Source organism: Anguilla anguilla, chromosome 19 (assembly GCF_013347855.1).
Source record: "Anguilla anguilla isolate fAngAng1 chromosome 19, fAngAng1.pri, whole genome shotgun sequence".
Taxonomy (NCBI): Eukaryota; Metazoa; Chordata; class Actinopteri; order Anguilliformes; family Anguillidae; genus Anguilla; species Anguilla anguilla.
In genome coordinates this window covers 9,032,234-9,055,189 of record NC_049219.1, presented here as the reverse complement: position 1 = coordinate 9,055,189, position 22,956 = coordinate 9,032,234, and the positions used below count along the sequence as shown (strand labels likewise).

The 22,956-nt window shown below is 50.0% G+C and overlaps 1 protein-coding gene across 1 annotated transcript in view; it reads left to right on the top strand.

The window, feature by feature from the left end:
- LOC118219248 (plexin-B2-like) overlaps window positions 1-22,956 on the top strand; it is a 68,356-nt gene that overhangs the window by 37,851 nt on the left and 7,549 nt on the right. Inside the window, exons 2-30 of the mRNA XM_035402255.1 lie at window positions 1,969-3,062; window positions 4,035-4,223; window positions 4,518-4,643; window positions 4,885-4,985; window positions 5,235-5,361; window positions 5,820-5,979; window positions 6,268-6,379; window positions 6,996-7,107; window positions 7,187-7,279; window positions 7,383-7,478; window positions 7,723-7,810; window positions 8,058-8,218; window positions 8,838-8,986; window positions 9,208-9,319; window positions 9,901-10,037; window positions 11,926-12,108; window positions 12,655-12,766; window positions 13,661-13,873; window positions 14,208-14,384; window positions 14,890-15,026; window positions 15,129-15,229; window positions 15,903-16,132; window positions 16,841-17,022; window positions 17,427-17,493; window positions 18,307-18,453; window positions 20,020-20,176; window positions 20,554-20,654; window positions 21,306-21,390; window positions 21,800-21,951. Of these exons, the coding sequence (XP_035258146.1) occupies window positions 1,971-3,062; window positions 4,035-4,223; window positions 4,518-4,643; window positions 4,885-4,985; window positions 5,235-5,361; window positions 5,820-5,979; window positions 6,268-6,379; window positions 6,996-7,107; window positions 7,187-7,279; window positions 7,383-7,478; window positions 7,723-7,810; window positions 8,058-8,218; window positions 8,838-8,986; window positions 9,208-9,319; window positions 9,901-10,037; window positions 11,926-12,108; window positions 12,655-12,766; window positions 13,661-13,873; window positions 14,208-14,384; window positions 14,890-15,026; window positions 15,129-15,229; window positions 15,903-16,132; window positions 16,841-17,022; window positions 17,427-17,493; window positions 18,307-18,453; window positions 20,020-20,176; window positions 20,554-20,654; window positions 21,306-21,390; window positions 21,800-21,951 (4,899 nt within the window). The 5' untranslated portion in view covers window positions 1,969-1,970. The remainder of the gene's footprint in view (window positions 1-1,968; window positions 3,063-4,034; window positions 4,224-4,517; window positions 4,644-4,884; window positions 4,986-5,234; window positions 5,362-5,819; window positions 5,980-6,267; window positions 6,380-6,995; window positions 7,108-7,186; window positions 7,280-7,382; window positions 7,479-7,722; window positions 7,811-8,057; window positions 8,219-8,837; window positions 8,987-9,207; window positions 9,320-9,900; window positions 10,038-11,925; window positions 12,109-12,654; window positions 12,767-13,660; window positions 13,874-14,207; window positions 14,385-14,889; window positions 15,027-15,128; window positions 15,230-15,902; window positions 16,133-16,840; window positions 17,023-17,426; window positions 17,494-18,306; window positions 18,454-20,019; window positions 20,177-20,553; window positions 20,655-21,305; window positions 21,391-21,799; window positions 21,952-22,956) is intronic.

Here is a 22,956-nt window from a genome sequence, read left to right as displayed (position 1 = left end):
CAAGTCTGCACCGCAAAGCGACCGGGAAGGGGGACGGGGGACGGGGGACGGGGGGACGGGGGGACTTGACGCGATGAACCAATCAGACTAACGATCCAACGTGCGAATTGCGATCTTGAGGGAATCGCAAAAAAAAAAAAAAAAAGAGGTTGTCTACTCGAGAGCCGCAGGACCTGTTGCGGTCTACGTGCCGCCGTTTCACAAACGCCCTCTCGGCTCAGTGGCATAAACACAGCGCAGGTTAAATCATTTCAGCCCGTGAGGTGTGTAATAGATTACCCCCTCTCTGTCTTGCTCATGAATTGTTAATTTTGAAGCGCGGCGCTGTTTGTTAATGGAGATTTTAGCGGAGCGAGCGTCACCGGGCGTCGAAACGATGGCGGGATTTGACGCAGTCGAGTTCACAGACCCCCCGGTTTCCTTCGTCTTCCCCCGACACGTTCACGAACGAGCCGTTGTTTTTCGGACTTTTACGAGCGTGGAGCCGTTAGACCTTGTCCAAAAAAACCACTTAAAAATGTCTCTGGTAAACGTCCACCGACCGCTTGCGTTTAGGAACGCCCTTGGTTTACTCAGAGTGAGTCCTCCAGTGAGTGTTGCTGAGGACCGTTAACGAATTACATACATAACACATCACTGATAAAGGAGGTGCAATGATACGTTTGACACTACCCTCACCTGTACGATGCGGCCAGATTTTAAGACTCTGTACTAGATTTTAAGACTCAGGACTGGATGAGCATTGCGTCCCAGGTGGCGTTTGGGTGGAAGGACCAGGGATGGAGCAGCTTGCCTATAGAGTGGGCCAGAGAGATGGGACAGGGGCCTTGGGGGGGGTCTGTGTGTGTGTGTTGGTGCATGTTTGTGTATTTGCAAGTCAGTGAGTTTTTTTGTTTTTTTTGTTTTTTTTTCTGAGTGCGAGTGGGTGCGTAGGTTTGTTTGTGTGTATCCATGCGGTTGAGTTTCGTTCTGCGCGTGTGCCTTTGGACTGAGGCGGACTCGCTTTCACGTCTTCCCAGCGTCGTTGTCCGCGCCCGAAAGAGGCTTCCGTTGCCAGGCAGCGTCGGGCGCGCCCCCCTTCCCCTCAGTCGGCGTGGGTCCTCGCTCCCGTCGAGAAGCGGCGCTCCTCTGCCGCTAATGGAGTCGTTTAAGGGGCGAATTGAAAAGGGGGCGAGACACGTTCGCCCGGGGAAAACGGGCCGTAAATGAAATGAGGTTTGCGTAAAAGCTGGGAATACGAGGGCACTTATGTGCAAATCAGAAGCGAAAGTGAAACGGCACGGGGCTCGTACGCCAGATTTACACTCCACTGCTCCACGGGGAAGAGAGGTTAACCTAATAAGGAGCGGATGAAAGCGCGCACCTGGTCTGTTTAAAGAAGGGGGTCAATGAGCGAGCAGGACGATGTGGTGTTGCCACCTGCTGTGTGTGCGCGCGTGTGTGTGTGTGTGTGTGTGTACGCCTATGTACTTACTGCTTATGTTGTGTGTGAGCCCATGTGCGTGTTAATGTAAACACATTCCACTTTGAGTGTGTGTGTGTGTGTGAATATTAGCGTGCGTATGTGTGTAAGTGAGTGTGTGTGCATGCGTGTGTGGCAGTGTAGTATAATGGGTAAGGAGCTGGTCTTGTAACCTGAAGGTCCCAGGTTCAAATCCCATGTTGGACACTGTCGTTGTACCCTTGAGCAAGTACCCCAGAGGTAGAAAGTTCAGTCATTTGAGAGACTGACTTTGTGGAATTGACAAGATTCCAAAGTAATTTAATCTGCAGTTTTTGAAAACGAAGGCAACTAGTGACACCACACTTGTCTCCCCGTGAAATATATTCATTGCGCTTGGTGCACTGAAATAATTTAAGGTGTGTGAAATTGTTTGGGTTGTAGGAATGGGGTCTACTTCTGTTGCTCTGTGAGAAGCCCTAACCCTCCCTCTTTCCCTCCCTCTCTCCCTCCCTCCCTCCCTGCAGACATGGCGAGGTGGCTCCCCGCTGCCCTGCTGCTGACGTGCTTGTGCGCCAGTCGCTGCCACGCGGAACCCCCACCGGAGTTCACGTCCGACACCCACATAAGCAACGCCGTGCGGGACCCCCGGACGGGCCGCGTCTACCTGGGCGCCGTCGACGCCGTCTACCAGCTGGACGCCGAGCTCCAGCTGCAGCGGAAGGCGGAGACAGGCCCGCGGCCGGACAGCCCCAGCTGCACCCCGCCCATCCCCCAGACCTGCATGGACGCCAAGCTGACGCACAACGTCAACAAGCTGCTGCTGGTGCACGAGTCCAACGGCTCGCTGGTGGTCTGCGGGACCCTCTTCAAGGGCCTCTGCTCCCTGCTCAACCTCAGCAACGTGGCGGAGCAGGTCTACTACAACGACGGCAAGGGCGAGAAGACCTACGTGGCCAGCATCGAGGCCGCCGTGTCGGTGGTGGGCGTCATGTCTGCCGTCTCCAAGGAGGGCGAGGACTTGCCCGTGTTCCTGGTGGGGAAGGGCTACGGCGGCCAGGACATCAACAAGCTGATCAGCACCCGCATCCTGCAGGACTACCGCGACTGGGTGGTGTTCGAGAACATCGTGGAGGCGCCCGCCGTGCAGGCCGGCCCCTTCATGCTCAGGTACCTGCACAACTTCCGGCACGCCTTCGCGGACGGCGGCTTCGTCTACTTCCTGTTCTCCCGCACCACGGGCGGCACCGACAACAGGAACTTCACCTTCTTGGCGCGCCTGTGCGAGAGCGACGCGAATTACTACTCCTACACCGAGCTGCCGCTGGAATGTGGCCCCGACAACGCCTACAGAAAGGTGCGCGCGGCCCACGTGGCGACGCCTGGCACGGAGCTGGCCCGCCAGCTCTCCCTGGAGCACGGCGACAAGGTCCTGTTCGCCGTCTTCGGCGGCGAGGAGGACGGCGCCGGCTCGGCCCTCTGCATGTACTCCCTGAAGGCCGTCAACGAGCAGCTGCAGAAAATCATCCACGCCTGCTACGAAAACAACGGGAAGATCGGCACCGACCTGGCCGTCTACGCGCCTTACGGCAGCTCCGCGGACATCTGCGGGTCCTCTCGTGTACGTAAGACCCGTGTGCGCTCGCACTGGCCTGGCATGGGTAAAGCAACGTTTGTGCCGTATCTAAGCAACAAAAGATTGGCACACCAGCAAGTGTTAGCTGGTGTGCTAGCTGGATCATTTCTTACCGTATTGGATTGTATTTGGATCGTATCGTAGTAAAATTTATGATATTGCCAAACATCGAACCATTGCCTCATCAGCCTGTTATCTTCCGTAGTTGGTTTGTGCTTTAAAATGATTATTTTGGCGAGGTCACAATTTTGGAAACGGGAGGCTTGTTTGCCTTTGCCCGTGAAAGAGAGATGCTTTGCTGTTATTTTGGCTAAATTTAATGGTAACTCAATCTGATAAAACCTGAAGCCAGCTAACTAGTTTTTCACTCCCATTAATGCTATCGGTAACAAATTGAGCTTGAGCATTAAAGACTTGGCGGCTCTTTCATACTTGTTCTGTGAAATGTACTGTGAACGTAAATGTAAGCATTAGTATTCAAATACATAACACTGTTGCCTAGGTAGTCGTAAAACATACGTTTTTAAGCAAAGAAGCGGCATTGAATTATTTTTTTCTTTATGTTCTGTTCATTTGCAAGATGCATAAATTAACATAAATTCATGGTTAAGTGTCTTGGTTGGCATATTTATGGTTCATAAAGTTGATGAGGAAGAAATATTTTCTTCCTGTATCGCAAGTTTCTAGAGGAATGACTGACTATGCCCTATGTAGCACATTAGCATGTTGCGTACAAAGTTTCTTAGGTAATGACAGTGTCCCTCTATAGCACGTTAGCATGTTGTGCACAAGGTTTCTGAGGTAATGACTGACTGTCCCTCTATAGCACGTTAGCATGTTGCGCACAAGGTTTCTGAGGTAATGACCGACCGTGTCCCTGTGTAGCACGTTAGCATGTTTTGTCAGAGTTTACTGAGGAGGTGACAGACTCTGATCTTTCTGGTTTTTGCCTTCCAGCCCGACCAGGCCAAGAGATACCCGTGCGGTGCGGAATTCCTGACGTCCCCCCTCGCCGGCAAGACAATCTCCGCCCTGCACGCCACGGCCGTACACAAGAAGAAGGTCCAGCTGACCGCCGTGGCCATCGCTGTGGAGGACGAGCACACCGTGGCCTTCCTGGGCACCAGCAAAGGAGAGGTGTACAGGGTGAGAGGAGGGGGTACAGCATGGCAGAGAGAGGGGATACAGGGTGAAAGGAGAAGTCGAAGGAGAATGAAACGGGAAGTTTTTTTTTTCAATTTTAGTTTTAAAAACTTAAAACTGTGAAAACTTAAAATGGATTTGTTTCAAAGAAAGCCACTTAAAGCTTTAGAACTGACATCTACATATTTCCTCACAAAAGGCTGTCTTGACTCCCGATGCGTTTCTGCTCGTGATGAACAGCTGGTGCATGCCTCCCTCCCTTCTCCTCGTTGATGCTTTTTTGTCTCTCCCCTCTAGGTGCATTTATCCAGCCCCCCCGTCGAGTATGGCCCGGATCTCGGAGACAGCTCCGGCAGCAAAGTGAACAAAGACCTCTTCTTTGACACGAGCAGCGACCATCTTTACATCACCACCGGGAGCAAGGTGCGGTTCCGCTCTGCATGTCCAGTGAATGTAATAGTGTAACATGGCGCAGTGAGTGTAACATGGCGCAGCGAGTGTAACATGGCACAGTGAGTGTAATGGTATAGTGAGTGTAACATGGCGCAGTGAGTGTTACATGCTGCAGTGAGTGTAACATGGCGCAGTGAGTGTAATGGTATAGTGAGTGTAACATGCTGCAGTGAGCGTAAAGATAATGGCCGTGCCTCTGTGTTGGTGGCAGATCAGCAAAGTGGCGGTGCAGGCGTGTGACCAGCAGACCTCCTGCGAGGCGTGCATAGGTCAGACGGACCCATACTGCGGCTGGTGCGTGCTGGAGGGCAGGTGAGTGCAGCTAAGCATGCTGGGGGGGGGGGGGGGGGGGGGTCAGAAACTGCCTATCAGGAGACATGAGGAACCCTGATGGGTGAAAGCAGTGGCTGGTGGGTAAAAGCAGAGGCTGTTGGGTGAAAGCAGAGGCTGTCGGGTAAAAGCAGCAGCTGTTGGGTAAAAGCAGAGGCTGGTGGATAAAAGCAGTGGCTGATGGGTAAAAGCAGTGGCTGATGGGTATTCTGATGGGTATTCCCCCCACAGATGCAGCCGGAAGCGGGACTGCGAAGGGGCGGAGGTGCAGAATGGCTGGTTGTGGAGCCCGGGGGGGCAGTGCGTGAAGATTGAGTCCTTCAGCCCCCCCAGCATCAGCTGCAGGAAGACCCAGCAGGTAGGTCCCCCCCCCCCCCCCCCCCCCCCCCCCCCCCCCCCACTGCAGCTCAGGAGCACCTCCCCACGGCACACTTACTTAATCTTGAGCTTGCTCCTGAAGCAGGAATGCTCACACTCATCAGCCTTTCAATTCACCCCGTCGGCCAGTCCTAATTAATCAAGCGCCCACCCTGAGCTCCGCTCACTATTGCTGAGTCGACGCGTCAGTCCTCCATGTTAATTGCATCAATCTGCAGCTGACCTGAGAATGTTACAGACCCTGGCAATGTTACAGAGAATGTCGCAGACCCTGGCAGTTTACAGGCCGCCCCCAGCTGACATAAAATGTTCTCCCGATGTTGCTGCCACGTTGCGGCAATGTTACAACGCTGACAGAACGTTCCGGTAATGTTGTGAGAGTGTTGTGTGTCGGGTGGGCTGGGAAATGAGCAGGCAGTCTTTCCTTTGTGTGAACAGGTGGAGATCAGCATCCCTTCCCTCCCCAGCATCCCGGATCCCGACAGGCTGCACTGTCGATTCGGCTCTTTCTTCACCAGCAACGGGCTGATGGAGGAGTCAAAGGTCGTCTGCGCTCTGCCCGATCCAAGCCAGCTCCCACCCACCCCCGGCAAACAAGGTGAACTTCGTTTTTGTTTTTTTTTTGCCAAGCTCACACACATTCCCATAGCCAATCACAGATCTTACATGTGATCAGCCCACAAAAAAAAAAAAACACTTTGCGTTGGTTTGCAAGGTGAGGTTGAGCACAAGTGTTGATTGAATCCAGGTGAGCTAATCGGTGCTAATCGGCCGCTAACATGGAGGGTAGGTCAGGTGGAGTCTGGATATTCTCCAGAGACAACGCCCACCCCCCCCCCCCCCTCCTTGGGCGCGTTGTGACCCGTCCCCGGTTTCTGGCCCATAGATTTCGTGGCGGTCCCAGTGACCATCACAGTGGACCAATCGGTGGAGGTGGCTGCCAGGGAGTTCAAGTTCTACAACTGCAGCGCCACGGCCAGGAGGGCGGAGAACATTCCGTGAGTAGAGCCTCCGCGGGAACGACCGGCGTCCCAACACACACCCAAGAAAACAAACGCGGGAAACGAAAACAAAAACGAACACAAACAACCTCGCCTCTTAGCTCCAGCTTCTGTAATTGAATGTGCCTTGCTTTGTGGAGCCGCGATTTTTTTAACCAAACAGGAAATTGCTTGACTCTTCTGTTCATTAATCAGGAGAGGAAAGGTGGTTGTTTTTCTTGTTTTTACTCTTTAAGAGTTGGTGGAAGGAGCTGATGAATGGGTAATGTTCATCAGAAGCGACGGGGAGATATTTCATTCTGAAAATATGCGCACATCCTGTTAGGGCGCTGCTGTAGTGCAGTGGTTCTCCAAACTCGGTCCTGAGGGCCCCCTGTGTATGCTGGTCCTGAGGGCATTCAAAAAAGAAAAAAATTACACAAGTTCAAAATACTGTGTGGCAAATACGCTGAATCCCCTGGGGCCTCATTGGCTGGTTTGTTTGTGTTGGCCTTCTCATTGGCTGGTTTGCTTGTGTCGGCCTCCTCATTGGCCAATTTGTTTATGTTGGCCTCCTCATTGGCCAGTTTGTTGGTGCCAGCCTCCTCATTGGCCGATTTGCTTGTGTCCTCAGGTGCACGTCCTGCGTGTCCAGTGAGTGGGGCTGTCAGTGGGACACTCTGACCCACACCTGCACCGACGGCGACCTTTCCGCAGGGGGCGATCACATCATCAAACACCAGCAGGTAAACCAACCTCACCATTTGGTACGCCCCTCCCCCGTTTTAAAAACAGAGGATCTCACCCCCCTGCCTCCCCCCACAGGCCCAGAGCTGTCCGCGTTTCGAGAACCCGGACCCCAGCCTCATTCCCGTGGGCTTCAAAACACCCATCAACTTCACAGGAGTGAACCTGGAGGTGAGAGACGGGACCGTCACCGTTTGCGGTCGTTTTTGGAGAGAGCACGCCGCGTTTTTGCCACCGATTTAAACCGTGCTCTCCTCCGCCCCTCCCCGTCCAGAATAAAGCGCTGGTGATCGGCACGGACCTGATGAAGCACGAGGAGGAAGTCGTCGTGCTGGAGGCGGGCTCTCGGTTCAAGTTCGACGGGTACGAGGTCAGTATCGCGCCTCGGTTCTCTTTCCCGCGCGGAAGGCACCCGGGTCAGTGCCCCCCCCCCACCCACAACCCCTCCTCCTCCAAAAACCAAGCGGGAAACCGTCTCGAACTCCACCGGGCCGTTTTGACCCAAGCTTGCCCTACCTGGGCTGTCCGGTAGTGCTGAGGGTGATTTAAAGCGCCCTTTTTGCCAGAAGGCCCGGGCTGCATTCAGGTTCTCTCTCTCCTGTTCTCCTTCCCAGTTCGACTATGACAAAGCCCAGACGGTGGACGTGCTGTTCTACGTGAAGGACCGGGACGCGGACAAGAAGATCGACAGCATGCTGAACGGTAAGGTCCGAACCCACCCACGGGAAGTCACGGCAGTCCAAAAGAAGAGGGGCGAAAGGCAGAAATGTTCAAGGTTTTTTTTGTTTTTTTTTTGCCTACTTCCCATTTGCTGTTTGCCCTGCAGAACACCCACCTCATGTCTGTTGTTTGTCCAGAGATTCTCACTTCCTGTCCACTGTGTGTGCGCTGCCAGCACGCCCACTTACTGTCCACTGTACGTACTGATCCGCACCCCCCCCCTCCCCAGTCACCCTGTATAACTGCTCCCGGGACCGGGAGGACTGCAGCCTGTGTAAGAACGCGGAGCCGGAGTACGGGTGCGTGTGGTGCGCCGGAACCAGGACCTGCGTCTACCACCAACTCTGCGCGGAGGAGGCCACGGTGTGCCCCGACCCAACCATCGCCGAGGTGAGTCTCTTAGCCGTATATCACCCAGGTGAGTCTGCTAGCTCTACCATCACCCAGGTGAGTCTGTTAGCCGTACATTACCCAGATGAGTCTGTTAGCCCTACCATCACCCAGGTGAGTCTGTTAGCCTTACCATCACCCAGGTGAATCTGTTAGCCCTGCATCACCCAGGTGAGTCTGTTAGCCTTACCATCACCCAGGTGAATCTGTTAGCCTTACCATCACCCAGGTGAATCTGTTAGCCCTGCATCACCCAGGTTAGTCTGTTAGCCTTACCATCACCCAGGTGAATCTGTTAGCCTTACCATCACCCAGGTGAGTCTGTTAGCCGTACATTACCCAGATGAGTCTGTTAGCCCTACCATCACCCAGGTGAGTCTGTTAGCCGTACGTCACCCAGGTGAGTCTGTCAGTCCTACATCATGGAAGTCTACTCCCGTCAAGTCAACTGGCAAATTCAGCTCACTCTCAGAGATTCAGCTCGATCCCATAGACTTCCAATTACCAGATGTACCAGTTTGAATTAATCCAGACGATGAATTATCCTAGCAAAATGAATTGTACTGTTGCTAAACGAATTGCTCTGTCGTAAACCTGCTCCAAACATCACGTCCCCCAGGTCATCCCCAGCTACGGCCCACTGAAAGGGGGCATTCTAGTGACCATCAAAGGGTCTAACCTGGGCATCAAAAAGGAAGATATCAAGAGCATCACCGTGGCCGGGGTGCCCTGCTCTCACCAGCTGGACAGATACTCCGTCTCCACCAGGTACCGCCGCGGTTAGCTCTCCGTTAGCTCTCCTGTGATCACAGATTAAAGAGCAGCTATAGCACAGTTAGTACTGATCTGTGCCCTGTCTCTAAAGATCAGGTACAGCACAGTTAGCGCTAGTTTGTGAGCTCACTCTAAAGATCAGGTACAGCTGTCTTTCATTTTGTTCTTCACACTCTGTCTCTCTTTCTCTCTCTCTTTCTCCCCCCCCTCCCCAGTGTGGTGTGTGAAGTGGGCCCGGTGGACACCCCCGACACCGTCACAGGGGAGGTGAAGGTGGAGGTGGAGGGGGGGAAGACTGGGACGTCTACGGTCCAATTCACCTACAGGGTAAAGAGACTGTCTCACTTGCAAAACAAAAAAACAACATTACAAATGGAAGCATTTGCTCCGCTCTGAACATGTACTTGCATTGTTTATAGTTTCACCCTGCAATTCATGTCAAGTCTTGTGGATGGTTTGCATTAAATGTATAGTGGTGCTGTGGGGATCCGTTATTGGGAATTAAAGGTGTAGCGTGTAAGTTTGTTGTTAGAACACTTTTGTTCATATTTGGTGAAATTTCCTTCACGTCCTGACAGATATCAATACATTTAAAGGATAAAATCCAGTCTCTCTGACTGCCCCAGGCTCTGAAATCAGCCACTCCAAATTTCACCATGCCTGAATCTTAACAACCAATCAGGACAGCTCTCTGCCCTGCCTCCGGTTTTGCGTTCACAGCACTGCCAAAGAAAACAGGGTGAGCGGGGCTACACAGATAACATCACATTGGCTGAAAAAGCCAAACATACAAAAAGCTGTGTGTTTTTTGGCCCCCACGGACCAGAACTGACTTTACCCAGAGATGGCGGTTGTATGTGATTGGTCAAGTCAGAATGAGAACCAGTTTTATGATGTCATCTGCCCAGGACCCCAAGCCTGAAGCGGTTCATCCGACAAAAGGTCCGAAAGACGGCGGGACGGTGATCACCATTTCAGGCACCGACCTAGACACAGCCGCCAAGGAGGACCTCCGCATCACTGTGGGGGAAGTGAACTGCTCTGTGTGAGTATGACAATGTAACCTATGGGGGCCGGACTAGGCGGTTAAAGTAGGTCTGTACTCCTGTAGGACTTATCTGTGAGCAACACACGAAAGACTAGGTCCAACACAGGTAGCGCACAGGAAAGACCAGGTCCAACACAGGTAGCGCACAGGAAAGACCAGGTACAGCACAGATAGCGCACAGTATAGACCAGGTACAGCACAGATAGCATACAGTATAGACAAGGTACAGCACAGTTACCGCTCAGTAAAGACCAGGTACAGGACATTTAGCACTTGTCTGGGAGCAGGGATCTGAAACTCCTATCGTGTTGGTTTTGGCAGTGTTCTTTCAATGGGCAGCCAATGTTCTCCATTAGCACAGCTAATCTACATTAGCACTTTAGCGATGTTGCCTCTATGCTCGCTAGTCTGGGACTGTTGTTAACCAGGCTTGGTGCTACAGTTCATACAAGCCAGGTGCATTTATGTTTTCCCTGTGTTGCAAGTTACTCCGGATTAGAACGTCTGCTCATGTTGCGTTGGTCCTGGAACTTTGGCGCCTTTAGTCAATCAATCGCTGAGACTCACCAGAGATCTGAAAACACTATGGGCTTTCAGGACTGGAGTCTGACATCCCTGTTATAGAGGAAGCTTTCCATTACCAGCTCATCTGCATCTGTTTCTCTGGGAGGGAGAGGCGGCTTCAGATCCTAATTAGGGACGTGTCATATGGGAATTCTGGGCCAATATCAATAACCACTCAGTCTACGCCCCCACCTGGTTCACATTAAAGCACCGACGCAATCTAAAGCTAGGATTCCGTATTCTTGGAAGAAGCAGGTCAGCGTAGACGTCAAACCACTTAGGAAGGATGATCGTTAACAAATTGCATTTGTTTAACAAAAATGATTTCAATTTGCTGATTAAGCAGAGAGCAGGAGTCTAGAGCGCATACCTAGCTCCTGTAAGTTAGGTTTAGAGACTAGAATTAAATAAGTCAGCGTGTACTCTTCCAAAAATAAATGTTTCTGTTCCATCTAAAGTTAACTTTAGCTTTTTTTTAAATAAAGTTTGATATGTAGTGAACACAAGTCACAATGCAAATGTAAAATAAAAATAGGTTACAGACAGCCTTGGGGCTGTACTCTCAAGAAAAGAGTTTACTTATTTCTGAATCAGAGTTTCCTGTCTCCATTGCTAAGAGAGCGGTGCTCACCAGCTGTGAAAACTGAAATAAAACGAGGGGGCTTGAACCCCTGAACGGGCACAAGACCGTACGTGCATCTGCCCGAGTTGGGTGAGCAACCGAGCCAGACATGACTAACGGCACTCCGAGACCATCGAGCGCTAAGTGCACCATCGCTGAAGCTCTAAATGAAGCCCAACTTACGCCGGCCAGGAGCCATAAAACAACTCACAGATCTCAGCAGCCAGCGTCCATATAAAACCATAATGCCTGCTGTAACAATCCTGAAGGAGGACAGGCGGGTGATTTGTGGGAACGTCAGGGCAGTGCCGAGCTTCCCGTCCACGGAAATCCCCCTCCCCCCAGCTCACCCGCCCTGTCGGTGCGCTGCAACACAGGGCGGCAGCACAGTGTAACGGTCTGGGCCTGTAACTCAAGGGTTGCAGGTTTGTATCCAAGCTGGGGCACTGTGTTTGTACTTAACCTGAATTGCTTGAGTGAAAACGCTGCGCTGTATAATGGATTGCATGTACTGTGTAAAGGGGTTGTTCTAGCCCTGTGGCCTTTTCTAAATTCTAATTCAGCGTTCTAGAATTCCACTGCTTTCAGTTACCAGCAACGACTGTGACATCAGCATTAGAACGTTCAGTTAAGAACATTCTGATCCCGCATTTGTGACCTCACGCCTTAAAGGGGTTAAGCGCTCCTTCACCTTTGCAGGGAGTCGTTCGGGAGTGACATCACGTGCAGGGTGGGCACATACATGGGTTCGACGGTGCCCTCCGGCCTGCTGACCGTTACGGCGAAGTACGGAAAGAGTACCAGCGTGGAGGTCCCCGAGGCGTTCCAGTTCTACCCGAACCCCAAAGTGGTGGGCCATCATCCCACGAGCAGCTTCGTATGGTCAGTCAATGCTTTATACTCGCACCTTACCCGTCTTCCTTTGCCGAGCTTGTTTAAGACTCAACATCTTTACAAAAATAAGAGCAAAATGGTGCCCGTCAAACGTATTTAACTTGAAGTTGGATACAAGCCTTTGAGCTGATGGCTCATCCTGTTAAAGCACCGTTCCGGTGCATGGACGGGCCCCAAGGTCTCATATCCAATCCAGATACCAGATAAACTTTTTTTTTTTTTTTTTTGCTGTGAAAAAGTTTGGGAACCCCTGAGGGTTAGTCCAAGTTTTCACACATCCGCAGACTTTAAATGTCATCGCGTCTTCTGTTAAATCCAAACAAAATATCTGACCATTTTAGAGTCGGAATCCAACTCTAAGCCCTGCTGGATTATTGTGACAAGATCTGGAGAAAGCTCTCAGTAGGATTATTTTATTACTGTTATCTTGGATTAATATCTGATGTTTTACGTCTACAGTGTGTGAAGATATGGGCTACCCTAAAGGAGATGCAAAGTTTTTCCTGTTTAATGATGTCGTCTTTCTGCTCACAGCGGGGGAAGAACGATCGTGGTGACCGGAACGGGGTTCGACCTCATCCAGAGGGCGTCCATGGTGGTCCGTCACTCAGCCGACGAGTGCTCGAGTCCGCCTAACCCAACCAAGGTTGGTGACCGCATGCCGCACCCACACCCGTCTTGGGGTACGCCAGTTTCCGGGTGTTTTACAAGTTGCCGTCAACTCGTCCACGTTTGACCGTGGCATTAGATTTATGTTTCAGGCAGATACCCTGAGACATCAAAGACAAGCAAATTTACACAAACTAAAGAGCAATGATCTTTAATGAAACTGCAATTCTGTCTGTGATCGATACCCTAACTCAGGGGCGTCGAAATCAAGTCCTGGGGGGGGGGGGGGGGGGGCACAGTGTCTGCAGGTATTTGTGGGCTTCCTGTCAGTCAACAGCCAATTAAAACCATGAGAAAAGACATGTGGAGCCAATCAATGACTTGAAATGAATCGCTGGTGCAGAAAAGTGCCAAAGACCAGCAGGCACTGCAGCCCTCCAGGACTGGAGCCTGACCCCTGTAGCCCTACGGTAGGGCAACCCAAACCTGTGCCTGTAGAGTTTCCATTTCAACCCTAATTTGGCACACCTGATTCTACTAATTAGCCGCTTGGCGAGATTTTTAGCTGTTGAATGAGGTGTGCTTTGTTAGGGTTGGAGTGAAAGCCTACAGGATGGTAGATCTCCAGGAACAGGGTTGGGCAGCCCCGGTCTAAGACATGTCAAACCAGTAAATGTAGACCAACCACCAGGGGTGGCTAACCTTGGGCCTGGGGAGCCGCAGGGTCTGTTGGTTTTTGTTTTCACCTTAAATACAGCAATGATTTAGACTAAAGAAACCAGCTGAAGCAGTACAAATATGTAGTCCACTGCTTTGACTGATAAATTAATTGCCAAGAAAAAACAAAAACCAGCAGGCCTGGGCTGCCCCCCCCCCTGACCACGGGCTGTGTACAAGGCGAGAGATTAACGTGGACGCTTTCCTGACCCAGACTCCCCAGGAGTTTGTGGAGGAGGCCCTGAGCAAAAACAACACGGCGCTGTACTTCCACTCGCCGGCGGTGGACTCCGCCAAGTGCCTGAGTGCCTACGTGGCCCTGGACAACGTGCAGGCCCCCCTGGAGTCCTTCAGCTACCACCCCAACCCCCATTTCGACGACATCACTAAGAGGGTCATCACGGAGAACAGCATCATCTCAGTCACTGTGAGCACGTCGCGCCTCCTAAGCACCACCACCCTCCCCCCCCGGGTGTCACATCCGTTACCAAAATGGGCACGTCCCCACTACGCCAGCACTGTCTGTGTCGCACTGACGATGGTGTGCATCTCTATATTGCCCCCACGCAGATAATGCACTGGTAATCCTCTTGTCTGGCCATTCAACATAAATAATTTACCAGATTAATAAACCACTTATTCAGTACAGTGTCATTTTGGTTAGTGGATTCACATCGCAACCCAGTGATATCTGTGAAAGATGGCGATTTGGTTATGATAACCACGGTAACCACCCAGTCGTCCTGCTGTTCCCACCCCAGGGCCGGGGTTTCACGGACGCCATGACCCGCGAGGAGGCGCAGGCGTTCGTGGGAGACGCGCTGTGCCCGGTGACCTCCCTGCAGAAAGACCGGCTGTTCCTGGACCCGCCCCCCACGCCGCCCAAAGCCAAATCCAACCGGCCCAAGAGGGACACCAGCGAGGAGCTGGAGCTGATGGTGAGAGACCCATCTGTAGGAGAGCCAGAGCACAGTCAGGCCTCTATAACAACTATAACAATATCAATGTCCATAACACTAAATAATAATAATAATAATATCTATAACAACAATAATAACAATAACAGTATCAACAATGGCAATAACAGTAATAAAAATATCTATAACAGTAATAATAACCATAACTATCAACAACAGCAATAACTATCAACAATAGCAGTAACAGTAATAATAATATCCATAACAGTAATTACTAAAAAATATCAACAATAGCAATGACAATAACTGTAATAATATCAATAATAACAGTGACAATAATAACAATAACATAACAGTAATAATAATATCAATATCAGGAATAATAGCAATAAAATAATTATAATACTACTTCATTTACTTAAAAAATAATCATATTTTTGAAAGCTCTTTATTTTGGAGATAGAGTAATGAACTCTAAATGATAAATGCCTTCCCCCCCCCCCCCCCTCCCTTCTCTCAATTCCAGATTAAGTTTGGGAAGGGAGAGTGGGTGGTGGGCTCGGTCGAGTACGAGAAGAAGTACGAGGCGCCCCTGGCCATCATCATCCCCGCCATCATCATCCCCATGGTGCTGATCATCGCCGTGTCCATCTACTGCTACAGGTGAAAGGACTGCGTTTCCCAGCATGCAGTTCTCCTCAGCGGGGAGCTCCCCTGCAACACCAGCTCACCAGCAGCCATGTTGTGCGTTTTGCCCCCACGCAGGAGGAAGAGCCAGCAGGCGGAGAGGGAGTACGAGAAGGTGAAGAACCAGCTGGAGAACCTGGAGGAGAGCGTGCGTGACCGCTGCAAGAAGGAGTTCACAGGTCCGCCTCCACGGACGCGTCACACCGTCCCTATTCAGCACTTAACATGGCCGCCAGCCAGTCAATGATGTTGGTTACCCAACAGCACACACGATAAAGTGTACACTATCACTCAAGTGGTCAAGTGGATAGTTCCCTTCCTGGAGGCCTGGTCTGTTTGGTTTAATTGAGTAATTAGGGTGGCACGGCGGCACAGTGGGTAGCACGGTTGCCTCAAAGCGAAAAGACTCTCCCCGTGTTTGCGTGGGTGCTTCAGTTTCCTCCCTCAGTCCTAAGACAGGCCAGTTAGGTTAATTGTAGAGTCTAAATTGCCCTTGGGTATGAGTGTGTGAGTGTGTGTGCCCTGTGATGGACTGGCGACCTGTCCAGGCTGTATTCCTGCCTCTCATCCAAAGCATGCTGGGATAGGCTCCAGCACCATCTGCGGAATAAGTGGATTAAAAAATGGATTGATAATTGACCAATTAGCTCTTTACACTAAGCTGGTTCACCAACAGACCACAGTATATTTCATACTGGAGCACAAGAAAAAGGCTTGTAGGCTTATGTGTACATTTAGTAAGTGTCAGATCATATAAATAATAACTAAAAAAAAAAAATCCATAAGTCTATTGCCCACTCCTTGCCCCACTGCTGGCATGGCTGGTGGAAATGAGATTGTTAACCCTTTCAGATCTGATGATTGAGATGGAGGACCACACCAGCGACCTGAGCGAGGCCCGGATCCCCTTCCTGGACTTCAAGACCTACACGGACCGGGTCTTCTTCCTGCCGTCCAAGGACGGCGCCAACGACGTAATGATCACGGGCAAGGTGGACATCCCCGAGGCCCGGCGGGCCACGGTGACCCAGGGCCTCAACCAGTTCTCCAACCTCCTCAACAGCAAGACCTTCCTCATCAACGTAGGCCCCGCCTCCCTCTCTAAACTCGCACCCGCCCACTCGCTCGCTCCTCTCCACGGAGGTGGGCTGTCTTAATCGTCATGGCTGTAGAGTTAATATTAGGGTTATGCTTAGGCTAATGCCGTTACTCAAATCACGGCCTCGAGGTTCAAGAACTGCTGGTTTTCCACCCTCCCTTTACCTGGGAAGTCAGGTGCGAAGACAGTCTGGCCAATCAGTAGCACTAATTGTTAAGCTAATTACCTGGGGGAAAAGAAAACCAAGGCCGGACTTGGATCCGAGGTCTAGGTCTGAGTATCCACGTGCTAACGAGAGACACCTCTTCCTTTGCCCATTAAAGAGGGCTGCTGATGCTGACCGTGTAGATTAATATTTGTTTTACAAACCTGTGATTTAAAGGCAGTGAGGTTAACACTCACATTGCAAACCAATGATTTAAGGCCCAGTCGTATAATGGTCTTATGGCAAACCAATGATTTAAGGCCAGTCATATAACATTGTTACCGCAAGCCAATGATTTAAGGCCAGTAGGCTAATGTTCACATTGTGCACCAATTGTTTATAAGCAATAAAGATGATGTTCACGTTTTGAAAGCCTGTGTCTAAAAAACAAAAAACGAACGAGCTGAAAGCAGTCGTTTGCTTTGACCGTACTTTTTACCGAGCGGATCGGTCGTTTTGAGTGACGCCTGTCGTCCGTGCGCTCAGTTTATCCGCACCCTGGAGGGGCGCCCGGACTTCAACGCCCGGGAGAAGGTGTACTTCGCCTCCCTGCTGACGGTGGCCCTGCACGGGAAGCTGGAGTACTACACCGACATCATGAGGACCCTGCTGCTGGAGCTGATGGACCAGTACGTCCACAGCAAGAACCCCAAGCTCATGCTCCGCAGGTCAGTCACAGCGAGAACCCCAAACTCACGTCACACAAGAACCCCAAACTCATGCTCCGCAGGTCAGTCACAGCGAGAACCCCAAACTCGCGTCAAACAAGAACCCCAAACTCATGCTCCGCAGGTCGGTCACAGCTAGAACCCCAAACTCATGCTCCGCAGGTCAGTCGCAGCAAGAACCCCAAAGTCACATCACATTAAGAACCTGAAACGCACAAGTCACGCAAGAACGCTCAAATGAGTGCTCTCTGCTACGAATGGCAGTTGATTCAGTTCTTTCTGCTACATTTGGCAGTTGATTCAGTTCTTTCTGCTGCGATTGGCAGTTGATTCAGTGTTCTCTGCTGCGAATTGCGGTTGGTGGTGACAGGCTGTGCTCCTTTGCCCCCTCCTCTTGGCTGTAGGTCAGAGACAGTGGTGGAGAGGATGCTGTGCAACTGGATGTCCATCTGTCTCTACCAGTTCCTGAAGGTACCGTAACGCTAGCTTTCTCTTGCAGTTTGGTCCCTGTTCCTCTGGAGACTTGTTCTTCAGCAAGCCTTTTCTGTGCGGTAGAGTTTCTTTTCCTTTTTAGGACATATCTTGTGTTCTTTCAGCAGCTTTAAAAAAAAAAAAATCAGAGCCCAGCGAACATTGAAGGTAATCTGTTTTGATGTCATTTGGAGAGTGGTGGCAGTTTATCGATTTTGCAATGAGAACCCCATAAAAGACTGGTGAAAAATGTTACACCATGTTACATATGACATGGCTTTTACGGAAAACCGTAAATCTAAATTTTATGGTCAACCTCTGGAGTGATTCGATGAAGTACCTCTGTGATTTGAGGCCATGCTATTTTGAGAAAACAGTGGCTGTGAGTGAGCTTTGTGACTGAGGCTGTGCTGTTCTGGTATAACCGAGTGACTGTCAGCGAGTTTTGCAGTACAACTGAGTGTCTGTGAGTGAGCTCTGTGATATAGCCTGTGCTGTTGCGATATAGCTGAGTGACTGTGAGTGAGCTCTGTGATAGAGTCTGTGCTGTTGCAATATAACTGAGTGACTTTGTGTGAGCTCTCTGATATAGCCTGCGCTGTTGCGATATAGCTGAGTGACTGAGTGAGCTCTGTGATATAGCCTGTGCTGTAGCGATATAAATGAGTGACTTTGTGTGAGCTCTGTGATATAGCCTGTGCTGTTGCGATATAACTGGGTGACTGAGTGAGCTCTGTGATATAGCCTGTGCTGTTTCAATACGACTGGGTGACTGTGAGTGAGTTGTGACAGGCTGTGCTGTGTGCACTGTAGGACTCTGCCGGGGAGCCCCTGTACAAGCTGTTCAAGGCCATTAAGCACCAGGTGGAGAAGGGCCCCGTGGACGCGGTGGTGAAGAAGGCCAAGTACACCCTGAACGACACGGGCCTGCTGGGAGACGACGTGGAGTACTGCACGCTGGTACGCCCTGGGACCTGGGCCATCCACACCCACACCCTAACCTTACACTTCTGAACTATATGTAGATCACACTGCGTTAACCAAATCCCATGAGAGGTCCATGTTTTTTGTCATAATGAAGCCAAAAGATTCAAAGGTTTGGTGAAAGGTTTGAATCTTTTTTTTTTTTTTTTTCGGAGGTTACACATCCAAAACTTATTCGTTGCGCTGAAAGGATGACCTGACCAAAGGTTAGGGCCCGTTTCCATGAAGTACGTGAGTAGGAGACTCGGAGCACAGATCTAGGCTCAGGGTTCCAAGGCCCATGTCATGACCTCATGCGTTACGCACTAAAAGGCCAAACTGATCCCAGATCAGGGCCTGTATTCATTAAGCATCCGAGACAATCTAGAATCAGGTTTCCCACGTCCAATATCCTTACTCGTTTTGAGCTAAAAGGCAAAAGAGATGATTTCCAAATATGGGCCTAGGTTTACCTCTCTGTCACACACACACACACACATTTTCCGTGAGCAATGAAACTCCACATGAACGGCCACACACACGTTCCCAACACGCAGCCGTCGCCGTTCGCTCTCAAACCGACATCCTTCGTTTCTCAGCAGAAGGCGCCACACTGATGTGACCGAGGCGAGGAATTCCTGACGTGCAATAAATATCGTTTTCAAAATTTTAAAGATAACAACTTGACTAATAGGGCCATAAGACGTTGCAAAGTAACCGAAAACGTGTTTTTTGTTTTTTTTTTCTCCCTCGCGCAGCTGTTATATTACTCGCGTGGCGACTGCGTGATGTGACTTCAGCCTAGCGCTGAACAGCGCTGCAGCGGCCGTGTCATCGCCTTGATGAGAAATTAGTTTCAGATTTCAGAAACAGGAATTCACGCGAAAGGCAATTTATTCATTTATGCACGCAGCGGTTGGGTTTTGATTTGATTGATGTCTTTCTCCAAAGCGACAACTTGCTCGCCTGAGCTTGAAAGTTCATAATTTGAGTACTGAGTAATCTTTTAAGAATAGTTGAAAATTGGAAAATTACGTAGATTAACACTGACATTAACTTTACATTAATTCACATTAACAATTGCTTTGGTTGACAAGTCCTTTTTTCCCCATTGCTTTTGCAAAGCACAGAAGGGTTTGAGGTACATTAAGACTATCTAATACTTTGCATAATGGTGGTAATAAACTGTGAAATACATTTTTTTTTCATGCATTTTAATGAATCGATTTTCCGTGTTTTTTCGACTTTTGCTGCATGAGATTTTAACTAATCCATTTAACTATGCATTGATTAATGTCATTACTGTTGGTAATGCTGTGTTAATAGATTAGTTATAGATTTGTTAGTGTTAATGGATTCGGTTAGTTTGATGAATGCACTGAGAATTGCACTGTGTACATCTTGTCTATCGTCAGTTGTGAAATGAAGGCAGTTTGAGCAGAGTGGCTAAAAATTTGTGCCACCGCAAAATGGAGGTCAGATAAGCCCTGTTAGGGCGGAGGGGAATTGGCCTGACCGGGTGACATCGGAGCTCCAGGTTGACCGGTGTTGTGGTCGTCCCAGTCTGTGCAGGTCCTGGTGCAGGCGGAAGGGCCGGACGTCACCTTGGTGAAGGTGCTGAACTGCGACACCATCTCCCAGGTGAAGGAGAAGATCATCGAGCAGGTGTACAGGAACTTGTCCTACTCCCAAAGACCCAAGGCCGACGGTGTCACTCTAGGTGAGGGGGCGGGGCCAATCCCAGCCTCAGCCCACGTGCCGGAAACCGCTTCACTTTTCTTCCATTATTTTCCCTTTCAGGTGTGACATTACAAATACATGATTAGAATGTTCCTGGCTGAACATTCTATTGCTGATGTAACAGTCGCTACTGGTAACTGGAAGCAGCAGAGTTCTAGAACACTTACTGAGAAACATTACAAAAAACCTACTCTTCAGAGGGTTACAGTATTTGCATAAAAAGAACAGAGGTCCACATCCATGGCGTGAAATGTTTGAGGGTGTTGCAGCGTGCGCAGCATTCAGGGAATTGATAAACGCATGCGAATGGTGGTTTGAGTGTCACAGCCTCTCCTGCACTCCCTGCCTCCTCCACAGAGTGGCGCCCCGGCTCCACGGGGCAGATCCTGTCAGACCTGGACGTGACATCACAGAAAGAGGGCAGGTGGAAGCGGATGAACACCTTGGCGCACTATAACGTGAGTGTCCAATCTCGGGCTGCGTTTGGACCGTCGTGATTATCTGACACATTTGAACCAATCTTGAAACAACTTTTTTCATCCTTTGTAAAGCAAAAAACACGTGGAAATAGGGTTTTCAGATGCAAGTTAACCACATTAGTACGTTTTGATTCTCTTGAAGTTACCCCATGTGTGCAAACAGATCAGATGTGTTTTTTTCTACATCATACGCCACACATCCTGCATACATACCTTTTGCTCACAGAGTTTTGAAGAGCGGTGTCTCCAAATAAGCAGGGCCACACACAAGTAACAAGAGACAATGTGTGAACGGTTAGACAAAAGTAGACCAAGTTTGAGCAAAACGGGGCCCGATGTGCAACAGTCTAAATCAAGGGGGTCAAACCCCAGTCCTGGAGGCCGCGGTGTCTGCTGGTATTTGCGGTTTTCTTTCGATCAACAACCAATCAAAGCCTTTAGCCAGTCAGTGACTCAAATTAATCATTGGTGCTGTAATTCATCAAAACCCAGCAGACGCTGCGGCCTTCCAAGACTGGAGCTTGACCCCCCCTGGTCTAAATGTAGCCTCCGAGACTGGTGTCGCGTCTTTCCGTGTGCTCTACTGTGCACATTCTCCGTTTGGGTCAAGCGCCACGTGTTGCCTTGCAGGTGCGAGACAACGCTACCTTGGTCCTGTCCCGGGTGCCGCACCCCCCGCAGTCTGTCAACCAGCACCAGGACAGCCACGAAGAGAGTGAGTGACATTCCTCGGTCCTCTAGCATGTATCCCATCAGGCACTGGGCAAAACAGGGCAGCTACAAGCAGCAGCAGTCATTGGCTGATTCTGGAATGGTCCACTAGTTCCCTGTATCGTGCGCTAACTCAGTGTTTGCCATTTTCTAGAACGCTCCTTTGAGAAACGGCCCTTGTCTTGATCCGTGTCATCATCTTATAGTCTCTCATTATCAAACAAAGCTTTTAATTTGGTTAAACTTACCACGCTGCTTTGAAGTTGAAATTTATTTATCTGGACGTAACGTGAATTATTTGCCATCGATGATACAGCTATGGTCTACATCTATTTCGTGTGACACACTGCAGTGAAAGTTGCCGGTTTGTTAAATAATGATTTACTCCGTAATCACACACTTCCCGCTTCCAGAAAACGCCCTGCTGGACGAGGACAAGGTGTTCCACCTGGTCCGCACAGCAGAGGAGCTGGACGAGATCAAGTCCAAGAGGGGCAGCGTGAAGGACAAGTCCATGACCAAAGCCATCACCGAGATTTACCTGACCCGGCTGCTCTCCGTCAAGGTAGGCGAGCCACGCTCACGCGTGTTCTCGGTTCGGCACGCTTAATCTTCTAAAACAAAGCTACCTCTACTGTGGCTTTAAGGCACGGTGGGCACCAGCGTCAACTGTGTCTCATCTACGGTCTTGCAAACCAATAGCGGAGGTGGCAGCATCTGCCACTGGTGGAAAAATATGACTTGGCATTCCAAATTAGGAGAAAAAGATCCTGCAAGGAGTTGGGGGTTCCACTGTGGCATGACAAAATTCCTAAATTAGCTCTCTGATTGTTTAGTCAATCTCCTTTTTTCCACCTGAACTGATCGGTAGGCTTCCGGCTCATAACAGCTCACCCAGGTGGGTGAGCACTTTACATTATTATTATGTCTAAAACTCATCTGAAACCCCCTCCAGAAAATTAGCGTGGTGAAAGCTGATGAGAGATGATTGGCTCTAGACTTTGAAGGAACCAATCATTCATTCTCTGAGTTTTACGCTCGTTCGGAATTGACTATTAAAACAAGAAAAAGTACTTGCATTTCAAAACGTATCGATATGTGGCACCGCATTCCTTTTTCAAGCGGCATTTTTTCAGAGAACAAAGAATTGCCTTGAATCCTTATCAGCATGACCAGACTGAATATAACTGATGGTGGATGTTCATATGTGAGTCTGTTTAAAATGGGCTAGTCAATCTTCAAGTCTCAGGGGGGCAATAGTCTTGGAAGCTACTTTTATATCTGAGGACAGACAGCATTACCAGAAATCTCAGTTTGTTGTTTCTCTAACTCTACAGTCATATGTCTGTATTGAAAATGAAGACTAAGTCCTTTTTGTGGTCTTATCCAATCTAAGCCGCTTGTAAATCTCAAAATGTGTGCCCTCATCAGGATGTGTAGCTTTGTTCAGTGTGCTTGCATCCTGTAATGGTGGGTTCACATGAGTGTTAGAGCAGATAGAGGGGGGTCTGTGAGGGCCTTCCAGATGCAAAAAGGAAAGGTATGTGTGTGTCTGTGTGCGTCTGTGTGT